This window comes from Ambystoma mexicanum, chromosome 5q (genome assembly GCF_040938575.1).
Source record: "Ambystoma mexicanum isolate Mex_15411 chromosome 5q, UKY_AmexF1_1, whole genome shotgun sequence".
Lineage (NCBI taxonomy): Eukaryota > Metazoa > Chordata > Amphibia > Caudata > Ambystomatidae > Ambystoma > Ambystoma mexicanum.
In genome coordinates, this window is record NC_090933.1 from 738,049,639 (window position 1) to 738,076,370 (window position 26,732).

A 26,732-nucleotide genomic window follows, 5' to 3' on the forward strand; every position below is an offset into this window, starting at 1 on the left:
ATTACATTTAATATTTTACATAAGCATTACATGAAGACTTCCAGAAATATTGGATCCAGTGTTTATGTAAACCTGTATGTTTAAGTTTTCCACAATAGTTTCAGTAAGTTATTAATCGTATACGAATTGCAATACTAGATGTGAAAAACAAGAAAGGCAGAATGCTGCCCTAGTGATGGGCGACATCTACATTGCAGAAGAAGCCCACCATAATCCACCCTGAGCAATGCATATATCTTTATAAAACCTGGAGGGCAGAATGTTCTGCCGGCTCTAATAGGCTCGAATGCTGGCTGGATCAGCAATTAGCGCACACAAAACAAACATCACACGTGTCTACAGCTTCTCTCATTGGGCCTAATTCTGCCCAAAAAGGACAAGTGCTCTAACCCACAAGGACATATCAGGGAAGTGGGAGCCTGGGACCTCCAACAGCTCAGTGAGGCAGGGCCCAGAGGGGGTACATTATGGATTAGCCAAGCTCCCTGTCCTTCCCTAGTCTGGTGTCGTTGCACAGCCATATTGTCCCTGAGAGCCCTTGGCAGCCTTTAAAGCACCCCTGGTGGAGAGCCAAGCAGAAGTGGTTTGAAGGGGCCCATGGTTCATGGAGCCATTTCCGTGGTTGGAAATGAGTCCCATTGGGCAGAGAGAGAAGCATTGTTCATTAAAAGGCAGTAGTTCCCAAGTGCTGCTCGCACTGTGACCCATGGGCCTCACTTTTTTGCAGCTCACACAAACTGAGAGAATTCAAAATCGTGAAACCTTGCACCTTATGCCATACAGCACCACTGGCCGGCCTGGCATTGAATCGAAGATGGCAGCCAGCAAAAGTATGCCTTTAGCTAGTGGAAGCATAGGGCAGAGCAATAAACAGTTATTGACACCTTTGAAATCTGTACTCCACAGTAGCAGCGTGCAAGCAACAAGCATGCTTAAGCCACAATCACACCTCAGTGCACATTCGCAATAGGTGTGATACGCCCAGTCACAAACTGGAATAATAAGCGGCAACCTTGCCAGAACTTGTGATAGTCAGTTTCTGGAGGGTGTGGAGTAGGATAGAGCACATCAGTGCGGTCAAGAGGAAATGTGGAGATGTAGCGATGTGGAGGAGAAAGAGACAAGGAAGGGGACCAGAGGTGAGGTAGAATGGAAAGTGGTAGTGATGGAGGCAGAGTCACAAGCAGAAGCTGTCAAGAGAGAAAGGAAAGTGGTGGTGAAAGAAAGAAAAGCAGACTGGAGGGAGAGTCAAAAGTTATGATGGTCAGTGAGAATGGAGACAGGAGTTGAATGAGGGAGTGGAGAACAGATCCAGAGGTGTGGAGGTAGTGGAGCGGAGACAGAAAGGTGCAGAGGCAGTAGAGGATATACAAAGAGGAGGGGGCAAGGAAAGTGAAAGAAAAGCAGGCCAAGGTGGTGGAGAACAAAAATAGAGAAATGGAGGAGGTAGAGAGGAAATATAGATAGTCAGAGGAGGTGGGCAGGTGGTAGAAAAAAATAATGGAAGATGTGGTAGCAACAGAGAGAATTGTAAATAAGGAGGAAGAGAGAGACTAAGTAAGAGTATGTTGGTGCGATGAAGAGCCAGAAGGAGAAAACGGAACCAAGGCGAAAGGACAAAATAAGACAACAGGAGGCGAGAAGGAAATTAAAAATTCACAGAGATTAATGAAAGAGGTTAAAGGGAGCACACGAAACAGCAAAGGGGCATTAGAATATGTCACAAGGCATTTAATCCTAACTGAGCTAGGGCTCTGGTGGAAAGGCCTCTTATGTACACTACTAGTGGCTAATGAGATCTAAGAGTATTCCAGCCGACCCCAGGCAAAATGTCGTTGTCGTTAAGTTTGACAACCTGGGATCCAAAATGTGTGAAGGAATTTGACACCTGACCCTTGCCTAGATTACCTCAGGCACCAGAGATGTGGTGGCAGTATGTCCATAGTCCAGGAGAAGCCAGTGCAACATATTCTCTAGGTAAATGCAATCTAAGCAAGGCCCTCAGAAGAGACAAGAAAGAAGTGTGCGTACTACAACCCACAGAGACTGTGAGTGACTGATGCCTCTCTCACTTGGGGAGAATGGTAAGGACTGACGTCCATGGACCTAAGGAATATTTTGACCCGGATGTGCCCAATTTAGAATGCTATTGTAAGAGTTTATTTAAATCTAATCTCCCAATGTGTTTTTCGTACACAATAAAACTATGGTAACTTTATATTCTTGTTTGAGTTGTCTTCTGATCCATAGGCTGTTACATATGGTGTTAGATGTACAATCAATGACCTAGAATGGATAAATGTTTTATTTTGTATGAATTACATTGTAACGACCACTTGATACTTTACTTTTGCAAAGGTTCTGTTGCTTTGTAATAGAACCAAGACAAATAAAATAATTTAAAAAAAAATGTTTACCAAGCCTTCACATCCAGCCCTTTGGAGTAGACCCTTCATTGATATCCCTTTATGAAAAAAGAAAGAGGATGCATTCCAGATTCAGGCTCTGCAACCCCCGTGGCCAAACAAGATAGCCAAGGCCCTGGAAGAGATGGCACAGAATCTCCAATCAAGCAAACTCCAATACTCCCCTTCTATGATAATTAGATCTGTCTAAAGATAATGAAAAAATGGTTGTTAACAAAGAAGTTTATTGCCAAGAAGGGAGCTTACAACGTGGAAGGCCTTTGCACACTTTAGACCACCACTATCGCACCTGGTCTAGTATATGGCCTTGAAGCCTTGCCTTCCTTACACTCCTTTTGGTTCGAAAAACCCCAAAAGCAAGATCTTCCGATCCCTTTTGTCTGTACCTAAAGCAGTACCATTGGAGGCTCTAACGGGTGAATTTGGAGTGATATCCATCAGGACTTATTAATCCAGCTGAGTACATTCTTTTTAAGTTTACATACTTTTAAGGGGGATTTCTGAACTCTGACCTGGTGGGCAGAGGTTCAGGAGGCCAGCCTAGATTCTTGGAACAGGGTAATCTTCTGGACAAGCGAGACCAATCAAGGTATCATTGGCGGCAGTCAAGACTAGGTCTCAGGAGGGGTTAGGGTGACTGAAAGACCTCAAAGAGCACACAGAGTAAAGGACACCTACAAATCACTCCCAGTCAGGTGTAGATACATATACATTTATTTCAAGGCCTTTGAGTTTCAAACACATACATCAAATCACAGTAATACTTATTAGACCAACACAATCCTATCTAAATACATATATACAAGACCAATGGGGTCTATAGGGTTAATGCACAAAATGGGTCCACAACCTAAATGGGGAAGGAAACAGACAGTGCAAATAGTCTTTAGCCACTTCTACATCCAACACACTCCTAACTAAGAGGCAGTTCAGTCCCTAAGAAGAGGGGAGCCTACTGCTCAAAAGTAGAGGCAATGCAAGTGCACGCGGTAGTTCCAACGGGCAAAACGGAGTCTCTTCAGGTGTCTGTAGCAGCTCAGAAAGGTGGGAGAGGTGATGAAGAATAGGTTCCCACTATTCGAGGAGGGTATCCACTTGAGGGCAGTGACAATTCCAAGAGTTGGGAATAGTTTGCTAGTTCACACTAGCAGTGGAAAGGAGAGCGGCCCCCAGGGGCCACTTATGTGTAAAAATGGATGGAGGCGCTAGGGGCCACCAACTAGGGATGTGATTACTCACTGACTCCCGGCGCACTCCGGCCCAAACTTCGGAAGTCGAATCCACTTTGTTTGCAGGTTCAAGTGCAGCAATTTGGTGGACTGCGGCTTTCAGCGATGAAGATACAGCGATGATTCCCAAACGGGACAGTGGCGATTTCTCTGCTCCTGGTGGATGGATCAGGCCAGTTTCACTGCAGCAGGCTTCAGGGGCAAGAGGGGCACAAAAGCAGCGCACCAGCAAAGGTTGTCACCATGGCTGGGCGACACGGTAACCGCGTATGCTCCGGTTCGGGCGCACTTGTCTCACTTCAGACCTGGGAACGCGAAGTGTACGAAATTCGGTGTGAGGATGCCGTGAACACAGAGCTAGCAATATACCAAGTTTTGAGAGCCTCCTCAAAATGGCAGCAGAGACTGAGCAAAGGACCTGCGTAAGCTGGTTAGCCCACTGGTTGGCCCAGGGACACTTCTGAGAAAGCTTACTTGAAGGGTTTGATGAAGGTGCCGAGAATAGTTGGTCCCACTATTCCAATGGGTCGAAGCATCTTCGCAGACCTTCTAGGACGACCATATGCAGAGGGGTCCCATGGGATGACAGTGGGCTCAGGGTGCCAAACCTTCCAGCGGGTCACCAGCGGTTCCTCGACTCTGCTTCTTAGCTTCAGGATACTTGGATCCTATCCTTCTTTCAGTGAGAACTCTAGCGATCAACATGGTATGGGTGTTTGGGGTCTTCTCTTATCCAGAATCTCCTTCGCGCCAAAACGAAAATGACCCAATGGGAGAACTGCTCACATTCAGGCATACCATACGTGGACCATTCACGGACCATGGTGGCCCAGGCATTCACAGCACTCCAGACTCTCTGGCACCCAGGATGTGCATTGGGGACAGACACCCCATCCCACATCCTGGAGGCACACACACAAGGCATGCAGAAGCCCGTGAAAACTTGGCGTTTCGCGGGGAATTGTATGTCCAAATAAGGACTGACCCGGGTCGACCTGGGGAAGGCAAAGGGGCAAGATTGGCAAAGGACAGGACTAATGACGTTGTAGCATGGCCATTTTGGAGCCAGGGAACCTGTTGGTGCAAAACGCGATAATTGCGGTTTACCTGGCAGGAAAGGGTTACAATTACATGAAAAGATAACCTGCCATCAGCCCTGTCCGTGACACATCTGCACATCTCCTAAAAAATCATTCGAGAGAATCTAGGGCATTTGGAAATGACTAAGAGACCCAGGTGTACTGTACTGGAAGGTACATTGCACACCTGTTACATGTTGCAGAAAAGTTGCAACATTGGATAAGGACTAAGGGAAACAAAGTCTCCCAGTACTGACTGTCAGTTTCCCCATCACAAGTGATTGAAAGCCTAGAGGAGTGCAGTAGAAGGCTGGGCTCCCCTGGCAAAGTCAGACTATTGTGTTAAACTGCAGCAAAAAAGTTGGGTGGCACACAACTGGAGGAAAAATTACACATAAATGGAAATCATTCTAACATATACCAACTCTTTGGATACTTCAACTTTGCTTGGGGCAGTAGCTACTCATCTACAGGACATCAAACCAAGTCACTTACTGGCTGACGTGCAGACATCTGTTTTAAATCATTTTGAGAACATTGGCCTAACCCTTGACGATCTACTGACACTTCCCAATGTCCATATCTTTCTGAAGAACAAAACCAAGATATAGGATCGATCTGAGAATAGGTCTAAACTGTCTCACAAGAAGTGATACCTACAGTATTGTACACAGAGCTTTGTCCCTAACACCCCTTGTACATATTTAAAAACAAAACCTGTGCTCCAGGAACTTAAAAGATTTATTACTTATCTCTGATTCAACATTCTTCCTACGATAGAGTACATTGGTGGGTCGTTGGACAATAAACCGTATTCTGACAGGAAATATTGTTTGTGCCTAAAAGTAATAAAATCAAATCAGCACATCCTGACTCGATGTAGTGCCCTAGACACCTATTACATCAAGGGCTATAGAGATTTTGCACATGAAGGGAATTTCACCACAGATCAATTCTGAAGTCCGATTTCAAGGTGCAGTCCTGGTTATCACTTCAGCGGCTTATAATATTTGGAAAAATGTAAAGGAGTTATTGGAACCTGGCACTTTGTGATATATAATAGCACACGTCACTTTATTGGTTTCTTAGTATTGATTTTAGAGGATTATTAGACATATCATTGTAACTGTTGTAGCCCCTTTTCTATAATGAATATATTCTTTTACATATATATGTTGGAGGTTAATGATAATGATAATGGACATGTCCTTCTAAACAAAGTGTATGTAAATGCATATATGTGTAAATGTATTGTGTTTAGTGCAAAAGGTTGAACTTTTTAAAATGGTGAGCGATACTACAAGGCAAGATCGGCGTACATTTGAGTGCCAGTCAGGCTATATTTTCATATTGTGACATGGCATGCGTCAAAAGGCATCAACTGAAAAGCAAACATAATAAGTGTTCTTAAATGGCTAGACTGGCCTACATTGGTGCAGTCAGTCATGAAATGTTCCTTATTGTGGCATGACATTTTTATTGGCAAAGCCATCAGTAGTATGTTCTTGCATGGAGATACTGGCATACATTGACAGAGCCAGAATAGTGTAATTACTGACATTATGCAGAAAGCAAATATGAATATGTTCTGATATGGAAATGATGGCTGATATGCTGAAAAGTCAGCATGAAAATGTTTATATGCTGGCATATATTGTGGGAAAAGGTACTGGAAAATGTTCCTGTGCACTGTTGGCGAATTGCATCTATTGGATGTTTTCATGAGTTATCTCAGACCTTTTAAACAATGTGTGCAATAAAATGCACAATTTTAACCATTGTTTACTCAATTTTCCTGTTGGGTGGGAACGGATCCCCTCGACTCCCCCTGGGATGGTTGGGCTTGTTCACTACACTCGATTGCTCAGGCATATTTGTCAGAAATATTTACGTCCCCCCAATTAAAGATTTCATCAGCCGCTACTGCTGTATAATTGTGGACAGATGCAGCAACCCCCCCCCCCTATTCTTCAGTCAGTAGCACAAGGACCTACATCCACACACATAAGCTTCTGAACCAATCCTCACACTTTCATATGCAGTGGTCTGCTGCACACATTTGGGGGTGGGGTTGAGGGTCAGACTTCCACCCACATGGCTGCAGGTTGTACATTTTCCATGCCGGATCTGGAAGGCAGCCAACACAAATGGCTATTTTTTTACATTTTCACATGTGTTGCAAGGATTGGAAATTGAATGCATTGATAGAGATAATACTTATAATGTGCATGAGTGTTTCCATCAAGGGGTATGAAATCCAGGCACGTGTTTGTTTGTGAATCTGTTTGCATTGTACTTTTTTTCTCGCGCCTGCACAATTTGAAAGCCCAAGCGCTGGGAACATGTTTGCAGGGACTAGCATATCTTCAACAGAGCCCTTTGTTATTCACAGATGTGTTTTATGTTGTGAAAGCCTCTCCTGAGGCATGCCCCTCCCTAACATCTGTGGGTGGGGAAAATAATCTGCAAACGGAAAGCTCTTTGCATTGCCATGTTTGCCTTCGAGTATCACGCCACCCACCACATGCTGGGCTCCTCTTCACTTGCGCATGTAATTGTCACTAGAAAGTGCAAAAGGCCATTAAGAATTGGCTTCTAAGGCAATAACGTCCCTGAAGACAACGGATAGACATCTGCAGGGCTGGATTTTGGGGCAGTCGAAGCATGCAACTGCAAGGAGCACTGTTATTGGGGAGGGTGCCAGGGTGCCAGACTTACATACTTATTTTGTTTTTGCTAACTTGCACTGGCAGTTGCTATCAAACATTATGAAATGTACAATGCAAATTAAACTTTGCAACAGCAACTTACATCAGTGCTGCTTTGGCCGATTGGCAAGACCCAGAATGGGGCTGTGGTGCTCTTTAATGCGCGGCTGGGAAGAAGCAGTACAGCCAGTTCTGTGTTCAATATTCAGCCACAACACCAATGGCATCAATCACCATGACAGGTGAACTGTGCTGGCCTCGGCCAGGCCTGCTGCCCCCGAGAGACTAAATCAGAAGGTGGCGCCATCTTGCTAGCCAAGGTTAGCCCCGGAAGTGAGAGCCGATGGTCGCTTTCCAGGTTACTCACTTCCCTCATTTCCTCCGATTGCCCTAGTCAGGCGGTGGCACAGGCATTCCTTTCTATGTTCATGTGATGGCCCTAGGGTGACCAGTTTTCAAAATTAAAAATGGGGGCAGGCATCCAATGTAAACATTGAACTATAATTTGACAGTGGGTGCCAGGCCTACACTTCAGCAAAGGGACGGGCGCTAGGGTTATACAGACACCTCCACCTCAATATGAACTGCAGGTTGTTTGTACATATGTTATATGTACATCGCTTGCTGTGATTGCTGTTCCAGGGGGCTCGGCTATGAAGCTTTTTCCCAAGCACTCTCTATGGCAGAATCGAGTAGTGCATTGGGCTGTTAATTGGATGGTAGAGGTTCGAGCACGCCCACATGAGGTGGAGATGTGGCTATACCTGTTTCTGTAAAATCACCTACAATTTAGAGGGTTTATTACTCCTATGTAGATCCGTTTGTATCCGAGCATTGCAGTGATGCGTGTACCTCGAGACCAGAACGCGTGCTGAGTAAAGATGTATAATCACACTCAGTCAAGTGGTCACCCTACCCTGTCCCAAAATCAGGGTCATGGGGCTGGGGAGAGAGGCCTAATTCTGGGACACCTTTGCCAAATCTGGGGTGTCTGGTTATCCTATACGATCTTCCGTGCTGGACTCTACTTCTCATCCTTCTCATCCTTCTGAACCCTGAAATGGGGTGCAGCTTGCTACAAAAATAGCAAATCGGTAACACATACATTTTAAAACTGTGCTGGCAGTCATGTAAACTGAGTGCAGCTTACTCTTTGAATGAGTGATCTGTTCCCATCGTTTAATTGATTTCCTAACTGCTAGTACTTTATCACCTCTATTTAGAGTCTAAAAATGAAGGATCCCTTTCTCAACTTCTCAAATAGTAATCAAGGTGTGTTATTGTTGCTTGCAGTGCTTGATGGACCACCTTTTGTAGTGATGCATTCTCTTGGGGGGAAATCTTTCCTTTCACATTGAATTGTACTTGATTTGCATAGCATGCTTCTATGAAGATTTCTCACGCTTTTTCAGCTTGATTTCCATGGTGTTTGATGGTGTGTGTCCCAGGTTTTCTTTTTTTTAAATGCAATTGCGCAGAGTGAATTCTATGTTGTGTAATACTGATAATTAGATTGGAAGACACATAGGGTTTGATTTACAAAAGTGTTTTACAATGGTGCAATCCCATTGGTAAAAACACTATAGTCTGTCAAACTGCAACGTGTTGAACTGGCAACCTGAGCTGAATTGTGTGATCCTTGACACAAAATTATTGGAGTCCCCTAAAAGTGATTATGTTAAGTCGATACTAAACAAGCAAGCCACACTAGTACATGGATTACTATTTTAAAGGGCCATGCCTTATGTTATAATAATGACCATTTGTAGAGAACACAAGTCAGGCTTCCTTTTACTTTCATGGTAAAGATACAACAAATAATAAGAGTGCAGCCTTTTATGGGTGAGGAATTTTTCCTGGGGAATGGGGTTCTGTGACAAAAGAAATATCTGAAAGATGGTCTGCATCTTCTCTTTCAGGAGGAGTGAAATACCAATGCACATAAATATGTGTGGGTGGGAAGACAGGTATTGAATGTGCTTCCTCCCACAATGTATTTGTATCCTCATATTGTGCCTACTTTTTTTCATACTTGTTACTTAAATTACAAGATACAAAAACTGGATGTTGCTTGGCAGGCATTGAATTTGCAGTATACGAGTGGGCCAACAATGTGGAGGGACATTCTGGTGGTTGGACCTTGGTGACATATTGCTAAGGAACTGCCCCTGATGGCTGTGGCATCCAAAACCCTGCAGTTAAGGTAGATTGGAGATTTTAGCAACATAACCTTGTGAAGTCTCTGGGTGCGAAGGTCAAGCAGAGTAATTCCTTGAAGCTCGGAGTTGCTGCTTGAAGAAACTGTGCTGAGAGCACAGTGGGTCCAAGAACTTGACACAAACTCCATTGGCACTAGGTCAAGTGTTGTTTGGGACTTTGGCAGGTGGCAGCATTGTCAGAGAAAGAAGGAAATCTGGAAATTTAATAGAAATGTGATATAAATAAGAGTAGCTGGTCACACTTATCCATGGATAGTATTACTTCAGTTTTTGATTGTTGCAAGTATCACACTCTGATAGTGCCTCATCATCCTCACACGAACTAAGGAAATAGTGTATAATTGTTTGGCATCTGTAATGCCTTTCCTGTCCTGGAGCTTTTCTAAAAAGTAAAGATTCTTCACCGAAGCTCCCTTTGATCTGCCCTGAGGCTGTGCTTCCCTTTTCAGACACTCTCTGCTTCTGCTCAAATGAACTATGATTCAGATGCCCATTTGTTTGAACCCCAAACGAAGACTCCCACCATGCCGATTCCCTGTACGTGCAACATGGTGTGGCCTCTGGTGCCACATTTGGCCTTTTGGAGCTTTTTTAACATATTATGTTATGATTATATGTTGTGCGTCCTGTTAGCGCTATTATGCCTCTGAGCCAGTGACATGTGCTTTATAAACATAAATAAACAAATAAATATTCAAATGTTTTTCTTAAAAGCTCTGATTGGGCTAAGCCAAGGTCGTGGACCCCCTTTTGGTCTTCATATGTTCAACCATAAGAGACCTTTTCTCAAGATAGCCATATAGTAAAGCATCAACTGGGTAAAACACTCTGTAATCATGCAATTGCTGCCCATACATCTTAGCACTCTTACACCATGATTGGTCAGAATCAGCTCAGTTTACAGTTGTATGTATTCTTTTTCACATACTCTTTCCCTAACTCTATGGTCTCAATCCCTATTTGATCAAAGAAATTCTGAAGGGTGCTTGTTGTGACATCTATAACATAATAATAAAGTACTTCCTTAAAAGAAAACAGTCAAACAACAAAAACAGGAAAGGGAGGCTTTGTAAGGGATGGCTGCTGGATTCTGACCCTACCCTGATTTCTTTAGTATAGGCCTTTGCACATAGTTCAAGTATAAAAAAGGCAGTTCTTTGTGAGCTGAAGGGTTGTCCAGTGGTACCAGCACAGGCCTCTCCATCTCTTCACACTCTGGGAGTCTTTCAATCTCCACCCCCCACACCCATGGTGTGCTCAGGCTCTCCCCACTCTGTTCTTCTCACTCTCCATCTTGGGGTTCAGCCCTTCTCTCGCTCCACTCTCTCAATTTACCTGCTCTATGGTTCTGTTTCTTCTCACTCCCCACTTAAAGGTTCTATTTCGTCTTGGTCCCCACTCTAGGGTTTTGGTCTTTCTCTTTCTCCTCTCTGGGATTACAGTATTTCACTTCACTCCCCACTCTGAGATTTCGATCTTTCTCGGTCCCAACTGTGGGGTTTGGTTTCTTCTCGATCCACCCTTTGAGTGGGGTTCCAGTCTTTCTCTCTCCCCACTCAGGGATTTCAATCTTCCTCCTTCCCTGCTCTGTGGATTGTCTCTCTCTCTCACTTGATCACCAACCTCCTTTAGTTGAGCAACAGCAATAATAACATCCAGTGAGGTTTCTCCTCGTGGGGGCGTGTTGAGTTTCTCCTCCTCCTCCTCTGCTGCCATGGAGCTGATTACACAGCTCTTCAACTGTGTGGCATGATGCTCTTATTGGGCCTTACTCTCGCTTCATGGTAGCCTCTTGGTTCTGCTACCGCCAGGGGTCTGCTGAGTGCTGTTGAGTAACCATGTACCAGACGTCCTTCAGCGGTGCTCTTCGGGATGGCCATTAACTCTCTCCTCCTCTTCTGTCGATGCAGAGCTGCTTACGTGGCTCTTCAACTGTCTGCTGCACCAGACTTCCTGCTGTGCCCCACTACACTTTCCTGCAGCATGTCGTGGCTCGGCACTCCAACGCTGGTGTTTTCACTTTGTTCCCAGCCACACTTCCTTTGGTCTGTATCATGCTATTAATCTTTGAAAGGCCTGACGAGGCTCCTCTATCTTTGATAATCTCACAGCCACTCCTCAAGACTTATACCACTTTCAGGGTCTCCGTTCTGTACGGGAGAGTCATTTCCATAGCGATGCCGCTTGTCTTGTGCCCTAGTCGGTGTTAAGCATGGTGGGTGCACCTCTCTAGTCCCACAGGGTTGTGCTCCTCATTGGGGAGAGGTGACGATCTCCCTGGATTCTTCACACCACATGGATATTTTGTATCACCTCACATTTAAATCACTCATAGCTTTAAGTTAATAGATCTGAGGTTGTGGAAACTACCTGGCTATCACATGTGATCAGCCCAACGATGAGTGATCTAAGCTCCAAGAAATTGGTCAAAGAACACGCATATCTTTTTGTAAACAGACTGCTGCATACATTGGATTCGTTTCATTGTTGCTTGGAGTGGACATTCATTTCAGCCTATCTAGAAATACCCATCGAGAGACTTAAAAGAACATGTTTGTAAGCCTGCCAAAAAATTACACAGCCCCGCTGAAAACCTTTATAATGAAGGTCTCCTTGATTTTTGTATAAAGGTTAAGACTGATTTTATTTCAATTGTTCCTATGTTCCTCCATTATCTCTAAGTCACATTTAGATACTGCATTTTTAGAGTTTTCATATCACAATTTCTCTGCCTTTTACTTTAAACCTTTGTCATGTTTCTAGTAATCCTGTGCCTTTTCAAATTATCTCATCACAGTGTGAGATGAATCATTCAACTTTCCAAGCTAAAAATAGAGCCACAGTTTAATGAAATGCACTGCATTTATCTTTGTTTATGCATTTTGTTGGACTGCCAGCTTCACCATTTTGTATCCATCCCTAGGCATTACACTGAGCAATTTGTTTGTAGGATGGAGCACTCCAGCATTTCCCGTTCAGTTCTTATGTGCTGTTTTTTTCATTTTTTTTCACCTTATACATTCCTTGTAGGTTCAGTAGAGACTGCAGAGTTTGCCTGAGATCAAATTAATTTGTGTTTGTATTATACCTTATATAGATTTGTTGTATGCCAGTAGAGGGAGTTGGAGGCAAAAATCACAGGCAATATTTTGGTTAGGCAGACAGAATCGAGAAACACTCAGAGACAGGAGTTCAAAAGTCAAAGAGCCGGAGTCAGGGTCAAGTGGCACCGGGGGCCTGTTGCCGAAGATCACACAGTCAGACAGTTCGCGATTCAACGTAGCCAAAAGAACTTCGATATTGTCAATGTTCGGAAGCAAAAGTTATAAGAAGGAGGGAAGACAAGGACAAGCCTTGGAGGTGAAGAAAAAGGGGTTTCACCAGTGTCCTCGAGCAGAACACAGTACCTTATTCCAATGGTGCAGCTGGTGCCCTGGCAGTTGTTCCTGTTGGTTTCCCGCAGACCCACGGTTCCTGGAGCTTCGTGTGAAGGAGGACGTCTGAAGGGGGTCTGCACCACACAGGGATGAAGCCGGCAGCAGCGATGAGGAATGAAAGGTGCGCTCCTTAAAAACAGGAGAGGCTCTTCAGGTGGCTATGCGGACCACTACAGCAGGGTGCAGCGATTTTGACCAAGGAAGAGGGTCCTCTCGCTGTAGAAGATGAGCTGGTTATCCTCACCAGGCTCAAGGGAAGAAGACTCCGGACTGGATCTCCTCTTAGTCGCTGAAGGGTAGATAGCTCAGGACTGCAGCAGGGCTTCACCGGGACGGGGTAGTTGCAGCAGCCGTCGTTCTCTCCACTTCTCTTTGGTTCCTTGTAGTTCCAGTGGCGACTCTCTGACTTCTAGCCCAAGAGACCTGCCTTTTATGCGCAAAACCTCAATTCACACAGCCTAGCTGTAAATCGCCCAGCAAGGGGGTTGTCCAGCCCGGACAACCATCTCAGCCAATCATGACAAAGTGCGACTTGGGTTTCATAGGATACCCTGTGCCCCTCCCTCACATTCAGCCCACGTAGACACCCAGGCGCCTGGTGGAGGGCTTCTGAGCAGAAAGCCCGCCAAAAGACAGTGAACAAAGAAGGCAAACCTAGTTTGCCGCGCAAAGTAAAACACAAGATGGGCTTTAACAAAAAGAAATGGTGAATAAACCCAACTGGGGCCAAACGAAAGACGATTTGGTCAAGCGGGTTTATGTTCGAGGCTAATATAATAGCCAAGAACAATACCACGTTTATCTAATATAATCACGGTAGAAATGTTAGGGTAGATACCACTGCCACCAGCCAAGTCTAAATGTTAAAAGAGCGAAACAGTGCTCTAGGAGGTACAGATAAAAAGGGATACAAATTAACCCTTTCCAGTACTCCATGGAAGATGGGGTGTAATGGATCTGTGGTAGATTGACTCAGTAAAGTTAATGGCAACTTTACCCTTTTCTGGGGGACGGTAGTCAGCCTCAGAAATGGAGTCAGGGGAAGTCTCAAAGACAACCCTGTCCCACGGCACTGAAGGTGCTGTGTGACACACAAAAAGAAGGGGGCTACTGAAGGGGGGTCCTTCAGAGTACACAATCACAAAAACAGAGAAATACACATGGCAAACCACAGGTAAGAGTGGGGGAAAAGCTCACACTCTTACCAAGTGGAAAAAAATGAACTCCAGAAGTCAATCAAAGCTGCTGGGGGACTCACTAGGTGAGGGAAATTAGCCATAAATGAGAATTCTCCCTAACAATAGTGTGGAGTTTGCATGCACTCAAAGTCATTTGTGTTTTTATTACACCTTAAATAGATTCATTGTAGGCCCTGTAGAGGCTCTGGAGTTTGCGTGGACTCACATGCATTTGTGTTTGGAGTACACCTTAAATAAATTCATTGCGGGCCCAGTAGAGACTGCAGAGTTTGCTTGAACTCAAATGAATTTGTGTTTGTATTACACCTTATATAGCTTCATTGTAGGCCAGTAAATAAATAGTGTGGAGTTTGCCTGAACTCAAACTCATTTGTGTTTGTATTACACATTATATAGATTGATTGTAGGCCCAGTAGAGACTGTGGGGTTTGCCTTCACTCAAATTCATTTTTGTTTGGTTTATACTGCAGCAGTATTATGCAGCATTTTCTTAATAACTGTTTTTTTTTCTCATGATCACGTGTATATTATTAATAATTCACTTAAGGATGATTCCCCACAACAAATCAGCTGGACTGGACACTTCGGAATTCCACTAGGTTTCTCCTATAACGCACCAGCGACGAAAGCCCTCTATCAGAGCAAAAACAAAATGAAAAAGAAATGGGAGAGTATTTCCGGTGAAACCACGAAACACTTTGCAATGTATTTCATTTGTAATCCAGTATTGATAACCCAAGCTAGATATTGGAGACTCTCAAATGAAGACTTGAAAGAGCATATAAACCTTTAGCTCCAAAATAAATTTTAAAAAAACACCTATCTACCTCACGCATGCATAGCTCACAACTGATACAAAATAATGGTTATAAAATAAGACAGGAAATGGCAGCTCTCAAAATATCTCGAAAAAATGGCAAAAGTAAAATCCAGGGAAAACATCTCTAAAAAGAACATTATTCGAACTAAAATAAATGAACTGCTAAAGGCACACCTATGAAAATTGTTCAGATCTGCCAATAAATGGTAACTAATTCCACAGTAACGTTGACAAACGAATGCTTCCGCAGTCGGAATACATTTACTCTTTTACAGTTACTACTAACACACCACGGAATTAATCAAATCCTGCAGGTTGCCCGGATTGTTATAGAGAAAAGCTAGCCAAACTAAATGAACCCTCCCCTTGCTCAAATCAGATGTCTAACGTCTCTTTTACGTTCCCGAGGAATGCAAACAAGCCCTGGTTTTACCACTATAGAAACAGCAGTAATAAAGCCTGTAGTTTTAGCTGTAATATGGTAAATACATTTTCTGAGTTCGGGCGAACAGACACATAGGCAGAGGAGGACATTTTGAGGAAAAGTAGAGTGGAGAGAGAGTGCAGGATTGGCATTTATATAGCGCTCTATATTTAATTGGTATGACCTTAAAGCGCTTGTGGGTTGAACGCCCTTGGGGACGGCAGTCCAAGTCAGTCGCAAGAGCAGGGTATTAAAGGGTGCTTGGGTGCACTCAATATGTGAGCAGCTGATGCAAATATGAATGATAACGGAAAAGGTACTGGCGAAAGGCACATATCAGAAAATGAATGAAAGCTTGAATGAATTGTTGAATAAGCATACCGGGATAAAAACACGAGCTTTAGAATGTGTGGCTAAATGAGCACGAGGAAAGCAGTAGCCTGTAGCAAGGCCACATCACATTGCATAGTGGTAGAGGAATCTTTTGGTGGTGGGTGGTGGCTCCAGAGGGGAAACTAGCACTTTAGATGATTCAGGATCTGTGGCATATGGTGAACATTTTAAGTGGAGGGGCATTAGCAATTACCCCGAAGTATGATATGATATGATATATCTTAACTAGTATGAATAACTAGCATAACTGGGGAGAAAAGAGGGTGGCAGGGGTGCAAACATGTTTTAAATAGTAGGTTAAAATAGGGCATTGTCTAGCATGATTTTGCGTAAATGGGGTAACACGCCTTACTATTTACAATCATTTTAGAAGAGTTAGCCATGAAAAATCCAGTAGGTGGCAGGTTATTAATAGGGCACGGGTGCAATTCACAACATTCTAATGTTGCCTGTGCCTAAGCTATATACCAGTTTGCCACTGGAAAGCACATGTTCATAAGTCGTTGACCAGCAATAAAAGCGAGCCTGGTCCTGTAAAACAGTTGTTCATATGTAAATGTAAATGTGAATTTACATAATACCTTTGCCCAAATATTTGCCAGTTAACAACTATAACAACATAACATACTTTCATTATTTTGCCCATCATATGTGCAACCATTCCAGTGTAAAGCACATGCTCACACGGCCTCAGCTCACAATATATGCCAGCATGGCCCTGTTAAAGATTTGTTTATGCTGGCTTTGCCCAAATGTATTCCAGTTTGTCACTGTAAAACACATTCCTGATGGTGACCACAAGGTATACAAGCATTTCACTGAAAACCACAAGTTCAAGATGCCTCGGTCCACAACACATGCAGGAACACCACTTAAAATACATAGTCATGCCCCTGGTGCTGTCCCTATCCCCCACCAAACACACAGTCACGCACATGCATCACAACCAAACACACGCACACAACTCTAACCGCAGCCCTGCGCACTCTTTCAAACACCCACACACATGCCCATCCAATGAAACACTCATCCACAGGTGTGCGCGCAATGAAAACAGTGTGCACATACACACATACACTCCCATCCCCCCACACAGACTCGCAGCACAAAACATTTGGAGCATACATGTATAAAAAAACTTAAAAAAAACAAAACATTGTGGTGATATTGGCCTTTCTCTGGCTTTGGGCTCCAAACAGGATTCTGAAAGCCTCAGGCAACACAGGGAACTCATGTGAGGTACATGGATCTATGTTTGGTGTTCTCTGCCCCCCCCATAGAGGCCATAAACAGACTTAAGCTTGTCCACAATGAAGAGGCCAGACAATTTCAAAAATGTCCAAAAAAGCCCATACTACATTGAAAAAACTCCAATGGCTTCATTCGTACAGTGTATACTGGGGTCTGCAACCTTCTTCTCCAAGGATGCATAGGCAATGGTCGTGTATCATAGGAGTCATAATCCAACACATCTGCAACGTTTCAGGTTCCAGACCCTTAGTGTGTAGAGTTTAACAATCACTAAATAAAACTCTAAGGCGTTTTCCAAAAAGGTCCCACACATGTAAAGAAATAATTCCAAAGATACCAAATGAATCAATCGCTACATTCAGAAAACAAGAATCTTACTATTATTCCTGAAAGGTGCTGCATTCATCCAGCTGGATGAATCCTCTGGGTGAAGTCGTTGTGCAAAACATAAGGTTGATGTGCTTTCATGTGATGCGTCAGGGAGTTGTGGATAATGATCAGTGATGTGCTCCGAGTTTGATGGTGAAAGCACGTAGCTGAAGCAATGCATATGAGGGCAACATGCGGATGTACAATTGCGACTGAAGAGCATGCAGATCTTGCTTATGCTGAGCTGTAAGTAAGGCTGTGTATACTGTAAAGTGCATATAGCCTGAGAAGATGAGTATTTAATTTGGCTGCTTGATATTAGGGATGAAAGACTGGAGTTCAATATATTACTGCTTTACAACAAAGTCTTTATTTCTTGGGAGGTTGAGTCAGACATTGATTGGTAGGAGGTGTTCAGGCTTCAGAAAGGATGATGGTACTTTCAAATTTAAGAGACAGCAAATCCGAGTTTTTCTGGCTTAATTGATAGTGAGGTGCACCCAGCTAAGTGTTCCCTAAATATGTTATCTTGGCAGGACTGATAAATCCTCCCACATTTCTCTTTACTGGCACAGAAGGAATATGTTGATTGCAGGTCATCTCTGCCACAATAGTTCCACACAGCTCTGTGGTTTGTGACATTGGATAGAAGAATGAGGTGTGCCTCATGCTGCAATCGGCAACAACAATGCCAACAAGCAAGATAATCTGCTGTGTATCATGATAATCATTGCTTAAGCTTAAATTAAACATATATATTCATTAATACATCTAAAATCACAAATGTGGAGATTTCAATTGAATCTTTCCTTAAAATAGTTTATTTATTTTGAGCTCAAGTTCAATGTCAAGCTTTGCATTTTCAATAGTGGAAGAGGTAGCCTGTATCACCACTAATATAGGGTGAAAGGGAACTTGTAAAGCCCATCAATTATAGCATTGGCAAGCGGAAAACCTACAAAAGAACTTTCAGGAGAGTATTATATAAACTTTGCACCAGTGCAATTATCACTATGGAAAAAATTGACCTTGTGCAGAAACCATATTCTTTCAATGCATTTTTTCAGTAAGGCAATTCTTGCACTAGTCCTACTTCCACTTGCAAGAACATAAAAACAATGTTTTTAGTACTAGCGCAACGTATGCTGTTGTAAATTGTGGGGATGCAAGCAAGGCCAATTATTGGGCGCGTCAGATGCCCACAGACATCACGCCGTTCCTTGACCACATTTTTTTCTCCATTGCATCTATCGGAAAAAACATATATTTTGGGACCCCCCTTATAACTTTGTCGCCCTTGACGAAACCTCAACAAACTTCACAGGATCAATCTGACAGGGACATATACATTTTTCACAAACTTTAGTGAGGATTCATTCACAGGGGCGATGTTTTAAACTACCCAAAAAGCACTATTCCTATGATTTGAGTAACTTAGCCATAACTACAGGGTCGCTACCACGGGCCCTGTAATATATTATGGCTGTTACTAGTACAATTATGTAGTTTTGCCACATAGCTAGTTTTTGCCAAATACTTGACATTAAAACAAAAGAGGATTTCAAATGGAAATTGCCATATGTCTGCTCTAGATTCTTAAACCAATCCTTAGTGAGAGGCTGGACTTGGGGGGAGAAAGGTAACTGTCCAATCCTGGTTGCGAGAACTATGGCAGGGCACTGCCCAATACTGTAAAATTGATGGTGCCACACTGGTAAATAAAGTGGATGGACTATGATAGAGGGACACAAAAATCACCATTGGGGAAATCACCATCAGAAGGAGCTGCCAAAATTACCATCAACGAGAGCTGCTAAAACCTACCATCTGCCAGCCACAAGGAAACACCAAAAGGAGATGTTTCTGAGATTGCATCTGGATGGAGATGTCTTTGTTGGGAAGGCTTAAAAGTTGACTGCTGTGGTGGAGAGCTGGGGACCATCCTTGAGAGTGGAGAGACCAGAACCATGCCCTGTCCTTACAGAGGGTCCTGACATGCAGCTTGCTTTCCAGAACTTTAAACAGAGGTTTTCTATGTAAGTAGAACAGAACCCTATTCAGCCAAAGGGTCAGGGAATCTTGTGTGATTTATTTATGTTGAGAGAAGTTTATTGTGTTCTGCCATGGATAAGGTGGTGTTCGACATTTTAGTGTGATTTTCTTAACAATTAATTAAAAAAATAATGATATATATTTCATGTATACCGGTCTGGTTCTTGGATCATTGGTAGCACAATAAGAGGGATCCAAGCGGTATGATATGTTTCTGAAATAGAGCTGAACAAAGAACTGAAATTAGTTTGCTGTGTTGGGCCTTGATTGAGGAGGGAAGGAAGTCCCTTTCTTGGGGGTGGCCTCTCAATAAACCAGTATAATATGAAAATTGAAATGCTTTATTGCAATTGCAAGACATGGAGTCAGGGCAATTAACACAGATGAAAATAATGTATTTTATCTAAAAGGGAAATCTCTTGTTTGATTTGTGGAGGGAATATGTACCAGGCACAGTTCAATTAGTTTTACAGCCATATAAAGTCACTTATTTTGGGAGATCATTTACTTTTCATTTAATTTGCCTCCTCCTTGCTTCCACTTTCTTCGGTACTTACCCTGACAATACCTGATTTGTCCCTTTATTTTCTTGACAACAGAATAGTCAGCTATTCCGATCTAACAATAGAAATGCAACTTGTGAGCCACAAATATTCCTTTCCAAGATTCTTTCCAAATACTTAGAAGAGTGTTCACAATAGGAAAGTCCCATCCTTTGAACTGGTCACCAGGGACAGTGTGTCCCTCTTTCTACAGCTCAGTAGGAGCTGCAGACTGGCCTGTCCTCTGGAAGCCCTGTGCCAGTTCAGGAGAACAGAAGCTGGCGAGCTCCAACCTCTTTGATCTTTGTGTTTTATCTAGCTGAAGTCATTGTCACAATAGAAATCCTTTGTAAAACTGCTTGGCTTCCTGTGCATAGTTACGTAAGGGAGCCTTCATTGTAATCAAGTTGGCACCAACAATTGCTGTCACCAGAACAGCTCAAATTTGGGGCTGTGTCTTTTCAGAACTCTGTCTGGATTTGTAAGGGTCATTTTAGACCATCTACAGTATCGATCCTGAGGGAAGCTGAACTACAAGAATCTGTGAAACCTTTACGCCCACATGAAGTATGATGTCCATGTGAGACCCCACTTCTTTGCAGACAACCTCTGCATCAGCAACAACTTTTATAGCCTCACTCTCACATTTTTACAACCATTTTATTTTCCCTATGGATAAAAGCTATGAATTAAAAGCTGGAATGAAAATATGAAGCATTGTCGAAAAAGCTTATGCACAGTACCATCTCTGGACACCATTATTGAAGATTCATTCACATTTCAGGAAGTGAACACATCCAAAGTGCAATCAGTCACAGAGTCTTGCAGTAACACGGCATCAGGCTGGTGGTAAATTAGCTCTGCTTACCCAATTGATTGAATTCCATTTCTAAAGGATTTGATGAAATAATTCGTCCTTCCTTGCCTTGTGACATCTACCCAGCCGCCATCATTGTCCAATATCCCATGGTGGATCGCTGCTCTGCAAATACTCGATTGCTGTAAACAGACATAGATGAGAAATGGGAGCACCTTGGTTTAGAGTCGCAAAGATACAGCACTAGACAAGGTGATTAAATGATGCTCCTTAAAAGTGGCACATACATGGCCAACGCAAGCAGGAGAATGCAATGTCTACATCTGTCTTAAGAAAATAATAGACTCATATGTGTTCAGGTGTCACAAAGTGATTGACGGCAGGGTGAAGAATACCATGTAACGTTTTTTAAGGATGCTATTCAGTTGGAACTTTCAGTGTACACACATATTTAAGCCATGCATTTCTATCCAGCATGTTCATAGTTGGGATGCCCAACGGCCTGCTGCTCTGCTGTTAAAAATATGAAAATCAATGTACAGAATTGCATTGTTTAAAAGAAACATAACTTACCATTTCAAAATGCACACTCCCAATAACCTTGGCTTTGCTGTCCAAGCAGCCAGCTGGGCATTCGTATCTAAAAAGGGTTGGGGGAAAAACAACGCTCACGTGACCTGCAGCAGAAATAAGGCCATGCTAAACATGCAAATTCCAAGTGTGATGATGCTGCTTTTTTTACCTGTTGCAAGTTGTTCCTTTGCACTGGTCTCGCAATCGGATATCACAGGAGACGATCTGAGCTATGGAAGCAAACCATCAAAGAATCTTCAACATACTCGTGTAAAGGAACCATGTTAAATACAACAACAATTAATGAGCTAATGTATTTCGAAATGTCATCTTTCATTGTATTCAAAATGTTTTTGCGAGGATTCCTTTAACTTTGAAGCAGTTCATAAACGCAATTTTTAATTCTAAAGAATCTTGGATAATCCAGTTTTCGGTGGAGATATCTTGGTGAGCATTTGCCTTTCCTCAACTGAAAGTTTGAGAACACCACAGTTTGAAAACCAAAAGGGAGAAAGAGTGTGGAACCACAAAGCAGTGGCCGAAGCAGTTGGAAGCACTGTTCCTCTACTTTTTGTTTTTTTAAGTGTTAGTGTTCCTATACTTTTAGTTTAAAAAGAAACCGTTCTGGAATGGTTTAATTTTAAAATAAAAGTGTAGAAAGAAGTTGAAACTTGTTCTTCGTCAGCAGGTGTGTTTTTTGGGGGGTTTGAATGGGGCGTGGGAGGGGGCATGGCGATGGGGTTTGTGGGGAGCGGGAGCAGGCCGGCAGTGAACATAATTCCACTACTTCTTTTCTTACACTCAACCACTGCCTCAAAGCAACCATCGCACGTAATAAGGGGGAAGAGTTCATGCAGTTCCAGGTGGGGAACAGAGGGCTGTCAACTCATTTTAATATTAACAAATGTTTTTGTTTTTAAAGGGGCAAAAGGACAGATCGTTTTCGGAAATAAGGGGAGGACGGGTCGGCAGGAAAAAGGGGAAATGTAAGGAATTTCCCCATTATAATGTATGCATGGATACATGTTGGGGTGCAAGAAAAAGAGGACAGGAGGGTGAGCGGGACAAGGAATGTCAGAAGGGCAAAAGAAGGAAGATCACTTTAAACACGACATAAACAAATTAAGTGCACCAAGCAAATTAACATTTTCAAGCCTTAAGGCTTTGCAATGCAACGTGTACAAAAGGATGTATTTTCTGACATATATTTTTGAGATTTCGATTTCAACCTTTGATGTTTCAAACTTATAGGTTGCAAACAAAAGGTCTATAATCGAATACAGAGACAGGAAAATGGCAGTCCTTGTGTATTCAATGTTATGAAAAAGTTCATTATTATACAATCTGAGAAGGTTGTTGTGAGAGGAATGTTGAGACAGATATGTTGAGATGAAATCCAGAAACTAGATGGGTCTTGGTGATCACATTGCTGTTGAGACCTCATCTTAAGCATTGTGTCCACTTATGGAGACCCTACTTGCATATAGGCGATGGCAGACTTGAGGTGGCCTAGATTAACACTACAACAACTCTACAAAGAAAGGCTTAAAGAATGTACTCTGGGAGAGTACTGAAGCAACAAAAGCACACCAAATACACTCCTTCTCCACAACATACAGGTACCAATATTTAAGAATTAATTGATTTTAATTTATTAATTAAATGTATGCGGCCCATCACCCATCTGCCTTCTTCAGTGCACTATGAAGAGCAATTGTGTTGGGTCAGATGTGTGTATCAGGCTATCCTTTTACACCATTGATGGAATGAGTATGAGACTCGAAGAGAGAGTTTAAGGAAGTTCATTAGAATATACATTTCATGTGAATGATTAAGAATGACTAAAACCACCTCTTAGAAGACATATTGGGAATACACCTATGAATGAATTGAAACTGACCAACGGCAGTAACGGTTAAAAAAGGTGTAACCCAGTTGAGGAAAACTAGACAGAATACAGACGGACCTGATGGACAAGTCAGTCCTAATCTGACATCACATTCTATTTTTCTATGATGGCCCTGTTTTCAGAATATCTAGATTGGAATCAGTTTGCCATGGTTGAATATAATGTTGATCTAAAAAAAATCAACGAGTCAATGGGCCTCATTCCGAGGTTGGCGGTAAGTATTGGTTTGTACCGGCATGGCGGAAAGAGCGAGTCCAATCTGGTACCACGCCGCTATTTATAGGCTATTCTGACCTCACGGGCACAAGCTTTCCGTCATGCCGGTAAATCCCCTAGCGGCATACCGCTAAAGGGCCTGTTAAACCCCTTAGCGGCATGAAGCGAGACGTTCTTTACAACACCGGCATCGAAGCTTCGCCGTCCGTAATTAGCGGTGACCGTAATTTACGGATACCGTAAATTACGGTCACCGCTAATTAACGGATACAGAAATTACGTCATCGCACAGGAACATGAAGGAGCGCAGCGGCCATCTTTAAAAACACAATCCATTGCCATGCTCTCCAGGCAGCACCCTTGGGACGAACCTGAACCTCGGAAAAGGCCTACACAACCGCCAGCTATGCCCAAAGCCCCGAAAAAGTCAGCGGACTGCCTCCGCAAGCAGCGCTTCAGCCCCGAGGAGCTGCAGGCCATGGTGGGCCACCTGGAGGAGCACGCAGACGTAGTGTTCAGCAGCGACATGCGCAGAGAGGCAGTGGTCCGGAAGAAAAACATATGGGCAGAACTTGCTGAAAGGGTGAGCGCAGTAGGCACCATCCCCCGCACCTCCAGGGACTGCCACAAGCGGTGGGACGACTTGCGGTTGAGGGTGCGGAGCATCCTCGCAGCCAACCGCAGCCAGGCACTGCTGACTGGAGGTGGACCAAGTTCACCAATGAAACTAGCGCCATGGGAGGAGACCTGGGCTGCATTGATTGGCACAGAATCAATCGAGGGCTTCGGTGAAATGGAGTGTGGGGCTCCGTCGTCTGCTGATGGAGGTGAGTTTCCAAAGTCAACACCGCCAATGGCAAATACATGTTGAATACACTTCCAAGCCCCGTCCAATGCACCTTGTCATACTGCCCTCCACCCATTCTGATAATGGCAAGACAACTGCCACCAAGGGACAAGTGCTACCACATAATGCCCACCAACCACAGTGCAGTAACTAGCACATCCCAATAAGCACACTGTGCAGCAGGCTTGGCTGTGTGCGAGTCAGACTGCACATGACCAGGCCAGGATTAGTGACTCCCACACCTGCGTACATATCCGACACATCCGTAGAAACCAGTGATGTAGTAACGGCCAAAATGCCACCAATCCAAAATGACTGAATTGTGAATGCTGCCATTAATGACATTAGCGTCTCACACAACCACTCATGTTGTACCTTTGTTCTACACCCACAGGCAGTGAGCATGAGGGCGATGAGCCTGAGAGAAGCCGTCCCACCACATCCAGTGCCAAAGGCAGGGACCACCACGTACCGGCCAGGAAGGACAAAACCACCACAGCTCCTCCAAGGCCCATTGAGGTTGCACCACCCCCATCCCTCACTGCACCAGCGCCTGCAACAATCACCACACCAAGGTCAGAGGAGTCCAGCATCTCTGGGGAGGTGGCAGCCACGGCCCCTCTGCAAATCCAGGACAGCCCCTCGTCCATCTGTGGGGCATCAGAGGAGGACTCCTACCCCACTCTATACACCCCCGAGCCATGCAATGTCCCCCAGGTGTTGTGCATGGACTCTGGGGAGGGTGACACACCAGTCCGAAGTGCACGTGGCGATGCACCGGGAGACGCAGATCCCGTGCCCAATACCCCATTCGAGGCCCTGTCAGGGCATGTTGACCCAATCCCCAGCCGGGATGATACACCATCCCAGGAAGCACTACGTGCAGGACAACTCACTGCCCTCATCACTGACTTCAATGAGGAAAACCGCCAGGGCAGGTTGGAGTTACTCGAGGAGCTCAGGCAAATGCGTGAGGTGTTCACGGAAAGCACCAACCGTGTGTGTGAGGCACTTGGACGCATTGCAGACGCCCTTGTGGCAGCACGTCCCATTCCTGCGACTCAGCAGGAGGACACCCCCACAACCAGTCCCCCCACCCCGGCAAGCCCAGCGTGCCGCTTGCTGCATTCTCAGTGGCGCAGGAACATGCCCCACCCGGGCACCGGGAGCATGGATCAATAGACTATGCTGCCATATGTGGCCTCAATGTGCCACACGGGACTACTGTTGCGGAGTTGGGGGGGAGTGGGGTGAGGGTGTGTATGGGAGTTGGGGGGAAGGGGGTGAGGGTGTGTATGGGAGTTGGGGGAGGGGGGTGTGGAGGTTTTGTTGTACACATGTGAACCTACTAATACAATACACCGGTTGTGCATAAAAAATATCAGAGTGGACATTGATCAATGTGCATGTGTCTTTTAATGACTCACAGTGCATGGTGTACATGTATCCCCACAACCAGTGCCCGATGCCCTGTCATCCTGACACCCTCAACTGACTTGAGTGTCAGAAATATTGTCCAATCAATGATTGTCACACGGCACATCCCTCCTGTGCATCTGCACTGTGATGCTGTCCTGCCAATTCTTCATCCACCCCCTCATCATCATCTGGTGGTAGCAGTCCCAGGTCAGGGGGCAGTGGCACGTTCCGACGGATGCACATATTGTGCAGCCTTACACATGCCATGGTGATCCTGGCCACCTTCTCATGGCTGTTGATGAGTGCTCCACCCGAACAGCTGTGGCAACAAAATGGTGCCTTCAACAGGCCAAATGTCTGCTCTATGGCCACCCGTGTACGGGTATGGGCTCGATTGTAGTCCTCCTCATGGCTGTTCTGTTGGTTACGGATAGGGGCCATGATCCACAGCTTCAAAGGGTAGCCACCATCACCTGCATGGAAGGGGAATGAAGGTAAGTGTTTGTACATTGATGGTGGCGAACTGTAGCAGTCTTGCATGGCAGCTGGTGATTCCTGGCCATACACACATGTCCCTGGTTGCATCAACCCCATTACTGGCCCGGCTATGTGTCCTGTGCCATGGAATGATGGAGGGGTAGCTTCTTCAAGATGGCCTATGGTGTGCACTCACATCTTGTTGCACGTGCACCGTATATGCGTGCAGCAGTGTTGGCCTGAATTCATAGATGTGTTGGGTTCTGTGAGATTTGGTGGCAGGGGGTGTTGACTGTAGTCAGTAGCATACTTGTCTTACTGCACTG

General features: G+C 44.2%; 1 protein-coding gene across 1 annotated transcript in view; it reads right to left on the reverse strand.

The window, feature by feature from the left end:
* Nucleotides 1-26,732, reverse strand: part of CRISPLD1 (cysteine rich secretory protein LCCL domain containing 1) — a 625,896-nt gene that overhangs the window by 331,889 nt on the left and 267,275 nt on the right. The window contains exons 8-10 of the mRNA XM_069621225.1: nucleotides 21,708-21,768; nucleotides 21,539-21,605; nucleotides 21,017-21,147 (exon numbers count right to left, since the gene is read on the reverse strand). Of these exons, the coding sequence (XP_069477326.1) occupies nucleotides 21,017-21,147; nucleotides 21,539-21,605; nucleotides 21,708-21,768 (259 nt within the window). The remainder of the gene's footprint in view (nucleotides 1-21,016; nucleotides 21,148-21,538; nucleotides 21,606-21,707; nucleotides 21,769-26,732) is intronic.